Here is a 14,588-nt window from a genome sequence, read left to right on the forward strand (position 1 = left end):
ATTTTATTTTATTTAACTAGATAGGATAACTGTCTCGAATTATCAAAATCTAATATTTTTTGTAATATATATGTCTTGTATACTGAATGATGATATAAAAAAAAATCAATTATCGCTCACCTTATCGTGATCTTTGGATGGCTTTGGTTTTCTATGGAGAGGCGGTTTGCCTTCTCCCGGACCGAGCGGACCAGCTGTTGAAAAGAAAGAGAAAATATTTAAAAAGAATGACACTAGTCAAAGGTGCAAAGTCATAAATACTATTTTGAGACGCAGAAAGTAGCAGATTCGATTTTGCGTTAGTGTTACCGTGTCGCGCGTGCAGCGACAGCGGGCGCGGGCGGCGCGGCGTGGAGGCGGCGCGCACGTGCACGGCGCTGGCGTCGCGCGACACGGACGGAGTGGTGGCGGCGCTGCTGGCGCCCGTGTCCGCGCCGAAGTCCGCACCTGCGCGCACGGCTCGGTCACAATACGGGACGTTCGGACGAGATCATATGATTTTAATTTATGATAGCACGGATATATTAGTGTATAGTATGGAAGGCCTGCGGACTTGAACAAAATTCATTCGATAGTTATTAAATCGACGAAGCTTTGTCTATGTGGCTCGGACGATCCACAAGTAAACGAATACAGTAAAACTGTCGAAGTTACTTATTAGGTACTAATTTATCCAAAATCTTCTTTATGTAACTCTGTCTAAGCCCGCTGTAAGCTATTATACGAGTTAATGATATTTTTATATTTATGAATGTACTTTTCTTCTTATTAATGTTAAACTGTAATGTTATTCATACAAAATATAGGCACATATGTCGAAGCTGTTATTGTAACAAGCAAAACTTCTTTCGTTTTAAAGAGTGAGCGAACAAATTGTTAGGCTGTAACGCGAATCGTTATGATTTAAAGCTAACAAAAACACATCAATTAAACTAAATTAGTTCTCATTATAAATAAAATATTAGAACAACGTATTTCATTCTCTCCGAATGAAATGATATTACAAAAAAATTTAAAAGTACGTTAGTTCAATGGCACGATTAAAAAACTACTCACGTCTCAATGAAAATTCAAACCAAACTCCTAAGCGACAAAGCCTATTCCACTCGAGCACGAGTCACAAGAGACTTCGTCAGCCGCTACGTACGTGTCACCGCAAAATCAACCCAACGTCCTACGTAACAGAGTAAAATTTACCTCGCGGAGTGTTAACACCCGTACCGGCTATAGAGGCGGGCCGCGGCTTGCGCGGCGCGGACGAGGCGCGGCGCACCACGGCCGTGTTGGACATGGCGCTGCCGGGCCGGGAGCCGGGCGTCGTGTCGCCCGACCGGGTCTCTGCGCGGGGGGCGCGGTGTGGTAAAGCGCATGTAGCTCCGAGTCATGTCATATGCTGTTGTTGTTATTACTATGACATAGCACTCCGAGCTATTGTGAATCGTGTATTTAAAGATAACCTTGTTAGTTAAGCTGTGTGTATTCAGCGAATATTGTGATATTAGTACTATTTAAATAAATTTTATACCTCGAAGCATTTTTAAAATAGCTGTCTAGTGTAAAGAGTTACTAATAAAATTAAACATATTATATTTTCAATTAAAATGATAAATATCTTAGTTAAATTAAACAGAGCCAGGTCGTTTCTTGTAATATATGTAAAGTATAGAAAGAGTTAGAGTCCCATCTTACCTCGAGTCAGCAGTTCCATAACCAAATATACGTTTATGTCACTACAAGATGGCTTGGATTTGTAAACACTCAAAATTTTAGTTATATCATAATTGAAATCAAAAAGCACACATTTTTATAGATATTTGTGTTTATTCCGAACCATCGTATAGCGACATTCTGCATGTATAAAAAAGTAAGTTTACCTGGTTACCCGAAATTCTTGATATTTTGAATTAGACTTAAGATGTGGTAGAAGACTTAATAGGAGCGAAAAGATGAAGAGATCCTATAATGTTTTGTATGTAAATGATCATGGATGACCAATGTTTCTTAATGTTATATAAAACATACACACACATATTAAAGTGTTTTTGTGTACATTCATGAACAAATGTGTAAAAAATATTTTAATAAAAAGTTACCATTGTAGCTATTTATAGGAGACATTGGAGACAGTCAGTTATTAAGGCTCAAATTAAAATTAGCACATTTTATAAAGCGAATTTTATAATGTAAACATTAGCTTCAATGCATATCAGATAATACAGCGGTCACACAGCAAGGACACACTAAAAGATAAAGCCTTTGGCATTCTATATCAATTGCAAGCGATTTTATACTTTAAAACAAGTATTTAGAATACATTTTTCATTACAGATAAAAGTATAAATATTTAATGATCCATGAAATGATGATATGCTAAAAAGATATCTTTTGATTTAATCGGATTTATTCTTCTCAATGATGATGACAGAGTCGTTCATGAGAGTCCTGTAACGTTGTAAGCACCCGCAGAAGCGATAAGCCCAAGTTAATCACAGTCCAGTGAAGACCCGCCGGTGCAAGCCTCAACCGAAAGCGTTGAGATAAATGGGTAGAATCAGCACAGCTTGACAAAAATTAAATATTTTGAATACAAGGGTACAATTGGAATATTAAAGGTTCAAACAATATCACTCACAAAAAAAAAAAATACAAATTTTCAACTTCAAACTAATTAATAAGCACTAAGCATTAATAACTTTTGGTAATTCGATCGCAAATTGTCTCAAGATTGTTCATACTTTTTAACATACAAAGTATGCTTTTAAGTTAATGTCTCTAATCTACAAAAAATCGGATTTATTTGACATTCATATGAAAGGTCGCCTTTTAGATGTATTTAATCTTGCTTGATCAGTGTTTCAGAAACTAGTCATTTTATAATGTAAAACATATATATATGTCAAGCCATAAATTAAACACATATACTTACAAAAAAAATCTAACCTAACTTTCTCTACCTAATAAATTCGAATTAAACATACGTAAATAAGTTGCTTCATATTGAAGAAAAACATTAAGTTTATCCAGAATCAGATTTATTCCGATAAAAAACGGTTTCCGATTTTTCTATACTTGCACGGATGTGTATCCGAATATTCTGATCGAATAAAAAGTCTACAAAAATGCCAATTTAGTTTCCTACTATGAGACATTCGTTTAAGCATCAGGGGTAAAAAAGGGAAAATTTGTCGCATATAACAGATTATTTGTTGGCATTTAGCCCAAACCGTGCTGATTCTAAACGAGATGAGACCAGATATACGTACGGCTCCTGTTGAGGTGGTGCATGGAAGGCGACGCGGAGTGTATCGGGCGTTGCGAGGGGATCTTGTCGAGGCGCGTCATGGAGTAGGCCCTACCTGGTCGCGCGGGCAGCGTGGGCACCAGGTCGGTGCGCCGTCTGGCCACGGACGACCAGATGGGTTGGGGGGAACGGTCGGGTTCGTCTGGAATTATTTATTCTATTTTTATTTACGTGTTATGAGAGGGTATTTCCTTGATTATTAATTCAATTAGTTAATTCAAACTATACAATAATATTAGTAACTAAAATTGAAATTTAGTTAAACGTAAGATTATTTTGTTCCAAAATTTCATTTGGGACTTTAAAGATTAATAAATTGTTATTAATATTTGTTCAATGTCGTATAAAGTTGAGTATTATCATAGCCATAAATGGCGGAATACTTAAAAATATTCATAAGATTATTTCTAAAGTATATTATAAAGTAAACAATATTAGTATGTTAATGGTAAATTTTAAAACTTCTAGAAAAATCGGCATTAATTATAGCCACACCAACATGACGACGATCATAAAATAATTCTAAACCTCGATCAACAAACGCGACAAGACCGAACGATTGCGACCAGTATTACCATATTCGTCATAACGCACAAGGTCGTCATTGACATTGGTGAGATAGCTTTAGCTCATTCCGTATTCTCGACAATTACTTGTAAAATATTTCCTTACATAGGATTGGAAACAATTATAAGTTTAAAACTTATAAGGGTAATGGATGGATTAGAGATACAGTGATGGGGTTTTTGTTAGACAAGTCACGGTTGTTACTTAAGCGGAGGCAATTTGCTAATAAAGGCTTTGGTATACAATGATAGAGATATAGTCCGGCCGTTGACAGAACGTTTGACATTTAGATGAATTATTAGTTGAATTACTGATAATTCTTTTATTTCCTTATATAAAATGATTTCTTATATAGGTTTTTTTATGGGACAGTATAGAGAAGTATCCAAGAATAAAAGGTACGGGGTCAATCCTAGGCTTTTTCGTGCACAATTATATTTTTACAAAGTCAGAGATGAAAATTAATAAAATTAACAAACACAAATATCAGAATCGCCCCACGATCTATCACGAAGTGTTACTCCTTTAGTTTAATGTACATGTCAGACAGACAAATATTTTGTTAACGATCTCCACGTACAGACACCAAAACAATAAACTTCTTATTTTTATTATCTCTAGATAACAATGTGTGCGACATCATTATGTAACAATTAAGTCGAAAAGTCAGTACGACAATCAGTAGTGTCGTGTCTTTACGTGTCTTTACATGACATGATAATATATAATTTACATAATTATGTTTAGTTTTTTACTTACATAGACTCGTGAACATGATTCCTTTGCGGCATAATAAAAAATAATAAATTTAAATTTGGAATAAAAATAAATTACAAAATATATTTTAAGTATAAAATCTATAATATTATAAATATTTACATTGTAAATTTCATATTTCTATTAAAAATAATTTTAAAAGTTAGGCCCCATGAAGCATTACTAAAAAAGTGCAAATAGAGAAAGAAAGAGAGAATAGATTAATAGATGACATGAGATGGTAAGAGATGGAATGAGATGTTTACGTTTTATTTACCTTTGTTATCAGTATCGGACGTGTCGAGCTGGAGTGCGGACGCGCGTCTCGTGAGCGGCGCAGACGCGAACATCACATTAGTTGTTGATGCCGCCCTGGAATTATCAAACAATAATATAAAAAAATGTACCTAATATCAATGCAATATGGGTTAGTTTTATTTACCGAAAGACTCATGGTTGATTCAAATAATATTAACAGTTTCATCATGCGAAGATTACTCAAACTTCATAAATGTCAAGAAAATAGGTGGAGCAAATAGTTTTATTTCTGTCGAGAAGAGGTAAAGAAAGAAGACTTTAAAGTGGAAGGGAAAATAAAGAAAATTAAAAAAAAAAAAACAAAAACTATTTAGTATTATTTTTAAATGTATTTGCAATTAGTTAGTTTTGGCATTCACAGACATTCACATTCTAAATATCACTTATATATTCATAAATATTTATAATAAAGAATAATAAGTTAACTCTATGTTAGTCTACGGATTTTCCACTATACGTTTATTATTTACGACTAACTATTATGTTTTTAATAAAATTTACTACATAGGTACATCATATATACATAATTACATAGTACCTGAAATCGGCATATTGTATGACAATATGTACAAATTGTTTTGTATAAACATTGAATTTATATCTTCTAGCAAAATCCGGTAGACTTCTGCATGTGTTTACATGTAAATTGCCATGGAGATCGGTTAAGCGTCAGCGCCATCTAGCGTAATAACATCCTCTAGTAGTCTGGCCGATTTTTTTTTTGAATTATTTTAGTCAGACGAACACTTAAAGGATTATGTCTTTATAAGAAGTATAAGCCGCGTCCCTAACTATTAATGTTCGTCTGGCGAATATCCAGATATATAAAGTAAATAAAACCTCTGTTGTTATGCAAAATTTTATAACGCAATAATGTTATTGTAAAACTTGTCATGTCAAATTAAATCCATTGTTTTACGGACACAATGATGTCGTTTTGGTCATAACGTCGATAGGAAGGGTCAGCCAGTTAATTGAGGTTATTGAACTTTAATTTAAATTTTTTGAGTTCAACAACGCAATTTTTAAAAATATATTCATTGTTATTTTAAACTAGCGTGTAGATCATTATGAATGAAACTGTACAAGCAACACTAAATTTTTTTGTATTATACACTATTTTTTACAACAAAATGTTCAATTGTGTTAATCGAGTTCGTTTAATGGTGGTTATTATTATTATATTAATTAACAGTTTCGATTTAATATATATTTATTTATAATACAAAACTATTCCACTAAAATACTTATATCCACTTTAATTTACTTTCGTTCTGACAATACTTTGATAGACATTTTTTCGCGAATCCATAATGAATATCATAGACTATTCAAGCTCTTGACCAATAAAATCGCGTCACTTTAAATTCAAATGTTTGAAATAGGCTATAGAATCATTGCACATTCTTATTGTTTATCAAAAATCTCCTACAAGATAGGAAAATTCATCTCAGACCTGAGAGATATTAGTAGTATTGCCTTAGATATCAATCGTCGTACATATAAATACTTTTTTTGTATTTCTGGCTGTCCCGAACAATCTTAGTATGAAAATAAAAGGCGACTAACAGTAACATCTTTTCATATAATCGAATTAGAAACAAATGTATGTAACGATAGTTATGATTAATAATCTACGCAATTCGTGATTTCCCTGTAAATATAAAGATAATCGTCGTCAATACAGTCTATCTACGTGTACGTGTGCAATACGTGTATATATGTGTGTAATTCTAGAAAGCGATAAGATAGCCGATCAATATCAGCTTTATGAACGGAAAATTTAAACAGCGAAGTATTTATATTTATAAATATTCTTGGTTCCCGGTTCCGCGCTTGTACAATAAGGGTTTATAACTTTCAAATTTGATACATATATAATTTTAGCTAAGATAAAAAATAGCTTTTTCCGGCTAGATATTACAATATGGCTGTATTATACATATAAATCTTCTCATTGAATCAATCTATTTATAAATGAAAATCGCATCAAAATTCGTCCAGTAATTTAAAAGTGCAGACGGTAATTTATATATGCTATGTAGGGAATTGCTTCAAAATGAAAATGATTTAACGAATCCTTAGTGTACGTCAGTGAACAAACCATTTTGAATAATGAGCCATTAAAGCCGTTCCTAAATGTCACATATATACGACTTGGAATTTTACAAAAAGTTTTACAAACGCTTATGAAATAATCCCCCGTACATCCCACAGTTCGTAAGCGAAACGAATGGTTTCTTGATATCGTAATCGGATGTTAAATAACTTCTGGTGATTGTTTTAAATGGAGCCGCCAACTTTATTTAATATAGGTAGGTACAATAATTTGCGTTTTTTGTAGACTGTGTTGATTTTTTAAAAGACACCTCTTATCCATTATTAGAGTATATTAAGATACATTATTATATATTATCTAATATAATTTATAGGGTTCCTACATATATATTGTATTTTGTCACAAAAAATCTCCAAAACATATATATGAACCGATTAAATTACAACACCACTATAAAGTAAAGTATGTTTGCATGTTACAAACATAACATATACAACGTTAAATATCTGACTGAAACCCCAATGTCATATATCATTAAATATATAGGTGATTATTTAATAGTACTTCGTATCCAATGTCGTACATAATCTATGAGACGAGACAGACTTGTGTATAAGTTTGGAATGTAGGTCGTTTTAATCAGATTCTTGGTACCTACAGTATCATTTCAATTAAGTATTTGAAACGTTTACGTAATATCCTGTCTCATTTAAAGTAGATTACATTTATATGAATTTAATTTAATATCTTAATGCACTACTATACTTGTTGGTATGTACTACCCACCGATCAGACATTCTACCGCCAAGCAAGTTCCGGTTTGAAGGGCGAGCGCAGTCATCAACTCCCAGCATATAGACATAACATCTCAGCTGTCAAGGTTGGTGGCGCATTGGTGATGTAAATAATGGTTAATATTTCTTACAGCGCCAATGTATATCGGCGCTAGTGACCACTTACCATCAGGCGGCCTATTTGCCCGTCGGCGACTTTATTTGTAATATAGGAAATTTTAATAAAAAAAATATAATGGATGAAGAACAGACTGAAATTTCTTAAATAAATAACAAATACAATTACTATCTGAGCATTTATTACTCTGAACATCTAAGTCCGGAAAAAGCGGAACGCAAATATACAAACTCGAAATTGCTCAGATAATAAAAAAACCAAACTTATTCTTAATGCAATAAGATTTAAAATACAATACAACGACGTCGCAATAAACCTTAAGTCACAAAGAACGTAAAATAGTCAAATGGGCACTTAAAATGTATTTATTTAAACATTTTGAACCGTTGCAAATACTTTCTACAATATCCGGGTAAGATTTATTTGCTTCTTTCTTTGTCTAGTCCAGGCTCAGTGGATGTAGACATTACGTGACGTTAGCGGGTACAAAGTAGCCAACATCATTAATTCTATAAGTGTGTTAAACAATTTTCTAGGTGTGTTATCAAAGATATTATGTACACTTTAAAACGAATACTCAATTTTACTACTTTATAACAACTACAAATTGATAGCAACTATTTAACGACTTTTTGGCACGTATGAAAACATCCATTTAAATAGTTCCAATCAATACATTCATGCAAGACGTGCTATACACATACTATATTGTTTAATCTACGTAATTAGCTCCAGCAATACATACATACTACAAAACAAGACAACTAAATGAAATAAAATATTAGTAAAATTAATAGGAAGTAAAAGAACGTAACAAAAAAGATAAAACTGCTTACAGTGATTCAAAAAAGTTCATCTGATCTATGGGGTTGGTACTGGTGGTGGAAAAAAAAACAAATAAAATTAGTGTATGAAAAAATAATTTCGGGTTATCCACTATCATGATACCGACACCCGAATTATTGGGGACCTATTCGAAAAACAAAGCGAAGCGCGTCTACTTTAAATAAAAAAAAAAGATAAAGAAATAGCTATCCATGTTAAACCTATTAAGCATTATATTTTTTTCTGTCATCATGACAAATAACATGAATAATTATAAAAAAAAAAAATTATATTATCTTAGCCCTATCGAGTTCAATACTAATAATCCAGCATAAAAAATTTATACTAAGAATAAAATTGTGTCCATACCTGCGCGCGGCCCAAAAGAATCCAGCCGAGTCGACGGGCTCTAACAGCCTCGGTGTTGAGGAGCCGAACGCGAACGCCGGCCGCGGAGCAGACCGAGCGGCTCGCGCGCGTTCCAAACGTTCGGTGCGATCGCGTTCGCGTTGCAGCAACGCTTCGCGACGGGATATCGACGCCTCCCATATTGCACGTTTTCGTTCCTCTACCTGTAAATAACAATACTCATGAACATCTGGAAGATTTGAGCATTTACACTCACACTTTGATTATTCATATGTCTAGATAGACAGTCAAACCTTAGAAAAAATATGTGCATACAATTGTTTGCTAAGTACACGCACACTAATAAAGTCGTATAACGTTTGGCGAGTGTCAAGCAAAGCTATCACGCAACCAAAAAAATTAAGTTGGCTCGTTTGTTTTAGTTCTTTTTGCTGTGCGACACTATTTAGATATAAATAATTTAAGGACCGACACATAATTTATTCAGCTGGTTTTAGTTCTAGTCTCCGTAAAATATATTCGTGTGTAGTCCTCCGTTAAATACATTCGTAGTTGTTAAACTTTTTGCAGTGCTAGTGTCTAGGGACGACAGTGACTCCTACTAGGTGTCCTAAAAGGTTTTTGATACTATCTTTATAATGAATAATAATAATATTGTTCTTATGAACTAATTTATTTTCTTCTATGCACTCTAAAATAAAATAATGACTAGTGAAATAATTGTTAAATCAAATAAAGATTATAATTAATTAAAAAAATCTAAATCTTGTACTGGTTTTGTATTCAGCTTCATCCGTAAATCGAGATGACACAATATGACAATGTGTAGGTATGTATATGTATTGAAATACGAAACTATCAATATGATTAGCTGTATCCAAATGTTTTATTATCGGCATTATGACATAGCATAATACGTGTCTCTTATACATTTGACATTTGATACACAGGATTTTGTGTAATCGAAACGGAACGCAATAATAACTAAACGCTGAATTCTACTAAACTTAACAATAATAAATAATAAAAACTATTAATTAGTTCAGACTTTAAACTATGTGAGGTGCAAAAGTTGGTCCATATCATTGGATATGTAAATGATTACTTTTAATGAATTAAAAATAATAATAATAATAATAATAAAGGAAGTCCTATATGTTTGTTTTCATCATTTACTTTCACTGTCAAGACGATCGTTAAGTGTTCATTAATTAATTACTCACGCATGTTATAACCATCGTCCGAGCGTGAAATCAATCATTGACAAGCGTTGAACGGTTGAATTTCAGAGAACAAGGTACAGTGATAAAATGAATCTTAAAACTATTTTTGGATGGTGATTTGTTTCGTTCTATTTTTGATTTTTATAACGTTGTTAGATCTTTTATAACTCTAAGAGTTTCCTGAAGATCCTCCGTTAAGTATAGTAAAAATAACATTATATACGATACTAACGATACTAAATCGGATAAGTATGACAATACTGTAACAGAACCCATGAATTAATAAACAGACACATTAAGACAGACACTAGTTACAAGATACAAAACTTACTAAGTGTAAATAAATATAATAATAACAATGAAGCTATTCCTTAGAACGGCTCCACACATGTTCAACTTTCAAGTTCAAATTAAATAGACTGTACGGGTGGTCTTACTTTTATATAAAGAAATGAACCGATGAACGGAATATAAGTCGGCAAGGAAAACTCGCATTGGATTGGAACACTTTGCAATTCAAAGTGAAGCGAAGTGAACGCGTCGGTATTTTGCATTCGATTTAAATACATAATTAGTTATAACATAAACACTATGAAACGTTTGAATCTAGATCTTACTTTAATATAAGAACAGATAAACTATTATAATACTACTATTAGACATCAAATAATGATTTAAAGTTAAACAAGAACAGTTGGAATTAAGTTGTTACTCAATCGTTTTCATTTATCAGAGCTAAATTAAATTTATCAATCTAAAATCGTTGTTTGACAAGGTCATAATTTAAAAGATCCAGGATAGCTTAAAACTGAATAAGAACTTATCGCCAAAACAGGCTATTTGATCCTTAACTCAATTGCTATGCTACCTTGAACTCATTACTCAGAGGTAACCCCAATGAATAGCAATTTTTACTTCAGACAAATTGCGGAAAATTTAAATTCGTGAATCACTCGGAATCCAAGTAATGAAGACAAAATGAATTAAGAACGACTTGAATGTAAAACAACAAGAGCTAACACGGCCGGTTGACTGCAGTGCACTTGATTGATTACCATCTAATGTTTTCTAATGATAAGCGAATTTATGATGTATGCATTTTCTATATGTAGCTGAATATAAACATCGACAATGACAATTCAGTACGATATTTATAAACCTAAGTGATATCATTTATTGAATGTGTAATCAAAATAAATTTATACTAATATTATATATAAATTGATGAATATTTGATGAAATTTGGTATAAAGTAAGCTTAAACTCCAAGAAAGGACATAGGCAACTTTTTTATACCTTACACCTGAAATCCGTGCGAAGCCGCGGGCGGCAACTAGTAAGGCATAAAATGTTGTGCCATGGAACAGATATTAGATTATATGTCTAGTGTCTTAACAATTACATTGTGTTGCACTTATATGTAATAATTATAAAATCTAATAATAGCAATGAAGCCAATATCTTATTATTCTCTAGTTATTAAACTAATTTTCTTCTACGAATATTTTACTTCAAAAGATAAAAAAAAAACGCTAGAAATTAATATGCTACGTGAGAGACAAGAACTGAATCACCGATTTCTTGACTTTCACTGTTTAGAAAATACAAATGGACGATTTTTTGACTGAACACTTTTTATCGAAGTTTCTAAATTAGTTTTATATCCAAATGCATTAAATAATAACAAAGAAATATACAGTAAACGATAATTGAATTAAATCATGACCGCGGATAGACTTTTTATAATACTTGACGCAAGAAATGAGTTCGATCCTGAAGGAAGTTGCCTTGCGTTATTTTTGTCGCGACTCCTTAGCGCTGCAGGAGTTAATTTTAAATATTTTTGATGCACTACAAGCGCTGCGTATTTCTGTACCGGCCATTAATACTTACGCGTGCTTGAAATACTTGAGATGGCTTATAATGAGCTGAAATATTCTGTACCAGTTCTCCCGTTATCTAGAAGTATGTGACGATTATAATACAAGTGAACGCGAACGATAAATGAAGTCATTATGTATTATCATTACCACTGATTTCCTTGCAATAGAATTATCTTTTTGCCGATATATATTGCCCGTACTATTGTTAAACTCGTCCACGTTTCTATTTATTAGACATTGAGTGATTATAAATAAAGGAAAACTTTTTCGTATCATATTCAGTAAATATCATCATAAAACCTATTGAATTTACGGTTTACGTTGAATCTTATAAATAACTAATTAGTTTAAGTATCAACGAGTCGTAATTATATATAATGTTGCTCTAATTATAAGAATGGACGAAACATTGTTGTATTTCTAAAGACGCGCCGTGCGCTTAAATTAGCGTAACAAAACGTAGGAGATAATGTGCGCAGAAAATTACACCAATAGACGGTCCCTGCATACGACGTTCGACATCAAGTACTGTCGTTTCATTGCGGTCTGACCTCATAATTGACAAAGTGCGTTATATAAGACATGACCCGGTCAGCCGGTACATTATCAGCAATTTTCCAGTCTAAGAGTAATGAAGTCATACATCAGAAATGTTATAATTGTCATGTTTGTAAATACAAATCACCTAACAATCGCTCGACAGAGAAAAAAAAACAAGCAATGATTAATTGTCTAGAGAAATTTATAAAATAAGAAAACTAATTTAAACCTTAAGAAAAGTCTTGGGAAGTGAAAGACTAATTGTGAACTAGGGAAAAATTGAGGTTGACACTTGACATTAAACGAGGCACTGGAAGCAAGCCAACACTTGGTCATTTAACTTGAAAACTGGAATTTTTCATTTTCCTCCTTCGTTTTAATGAAGGTTTTTAAAATTTTTAAATAAAATAAATGCTTAATTCAAGTGAAACAAACAAACACATACGACTCTTTTCAAATTTAAGTTTTTTTTTTCAAATTGGGTCGTTTATAAAATTTGGGTTTTCAATTATTTCCATCTCGGTGTTTACGTCGGAAAATACGTACTATTGACGTCCGGCCATTCAAAATGCGCGAGAGTTATGGTGACATCATCAGACAAGGACGTGGTTACGCAATACAAACGTAGGTTAGAATAATTAGAAAAAACATTTGAAATACACGGTTTTAGTCATATCAAGTACGTGGTTAGGCAAAACCAAGATTAGTTAAGCTAATGTCTTAAATGAGAATGTCTAAAAGAATATTCCATTTGTTTTGTGAATTAACATTATTAATTAACATTACTCTCGATAGTAATAGGTGATGAACACGAGACTTAACAAACTATGAATCTTACATGTACAAAATAGATAGACCTTTTCTGATTCAACGCTGTTTAATCACAATAAAATCTACCAGATATATTTTTGTCATTTTATGTTTTCATGGAGATGGTTTTTATATGACCTTTGTTACAATCGACGCTTGAAGGTAATTAAGCTCATCAACTTCTATAGATGTTTAACCTATCGTACGGTCTTGCTAGTATTTATTATGTACACAATGTCAAATATAACTATTGATATAAGTAAACCTAAATGATACAATCTTCATAATGATTAAATAAAAGTCTAGAAACTTGTAGAATGGCTATTCGATTACAAGCTAGGTGTGATAATTGATGAATGCAATGGAGAAGTTCTAATTGAAACGTAGACTGCAATCGTTTCAAAATATATTCCGTAAGATCTGTGGAAAATACTTATCTTTACCGTAATTGATTTACTTTTAGATTTTAACCACTAATCCGAGATGGTCCAGTGAAACGTGAATATTAAAGATTAGTGGACTTAATTTCTATTTATAATTTATAACGTGTTCGGTGGTGAAGGAAAACATCATTAGGATATTCTCCCACATGTATTACCAAGTCGCGTTAGAGTTGAACTGTATAATAAGCTCAAAATCTTGTCTTCTAACAAATGATGCATTTGCCCAGCATGGGGACATCTACTAACTAAACAGTTGTTACTCAGTTCTTTTTACACCAATTTCTTTAATACAATTTTGTATCTACATATTATTTCACTCACAAACATATTTCATTTTGTTTCATTGTTGTTTTTACTAATTATATTGCATTTTCTACTACTTTATCATCTAGCACTTTAAGCACAAACATTGTAGCCTGTTTGTAACACGATTAGAATTGTCATGTACATTATACAGGCTAAAATTAAACGTAAATCAACTACGGGTACGGAATTTAAATTCTATGGACGAGAAAATTAGTAGTTACTGTTTTTAACAAACGAAATTACATCATGAAATATTTCTTATATAAATATCAACAT

General features: G+C 32.4%; 1 protein-coding gene across 8 annotated transcripts in view; it reads right to left on the minus strand.

The window, feature by feature from the left end:
* Positions 1-14,588, minus strand: part of LOC125071536 (MAP7 domain-containing protein 2-like) — a 43,074-nt gene that overhangs the window by 10,837 nt on the left and 17,649 nt on the right. Inside the window, exons 3-9 of one of the 8 annotated variants that reach the window (XM_047681839.1) lie at positions 9,108-9,310; positions 8,750-8,788; positions 4,902-4,996; positions 3,357-3,443; positions 1,222-1,338; positions 310-447; positions 121-194 (exon numbers count right to left, since the gene is read on the minus strand). In XM_047681839.1, coding sequence (XP_047537795.1) covers positions 121-194; positions 310-447; positions 1,222-1,338; positions 3,357-3,443; positions 4,902-4,996; positions 8,750-8,788; positions 9,108-9,310 — 753 coding nt within the window. Of the gene's footprint in view, positions 1-120; positions 195-309; positions 448-1,197; positions 1,339-3,263; positions 3,444-4,901; positions 4,997-8,749; positions 8,789-9,107; positions 9,311-14,588 lie in introns of all 8 variants that reach the window. The other 7 variants (XM_047681838.1, XM_047681836.1, XM_047681835.1 and 4 more) reach the window with 7 other exon arrangements.

Source organism: Vanessa atalanta, chromosome 19 (genome assembly GCF_905147765.1).
Source record: "Vanessa atalanta chromosome 19, ilVanAtal1.2, whole genome shotgun sequence".
Classification (NCBI taxonomy): domain Eukaryota; kingdom Metazoa; phylum Arthropoda; class Insecta; order Lepidoptera; family Nymphalidae; genus Vanessa; species Vanessa atalanta.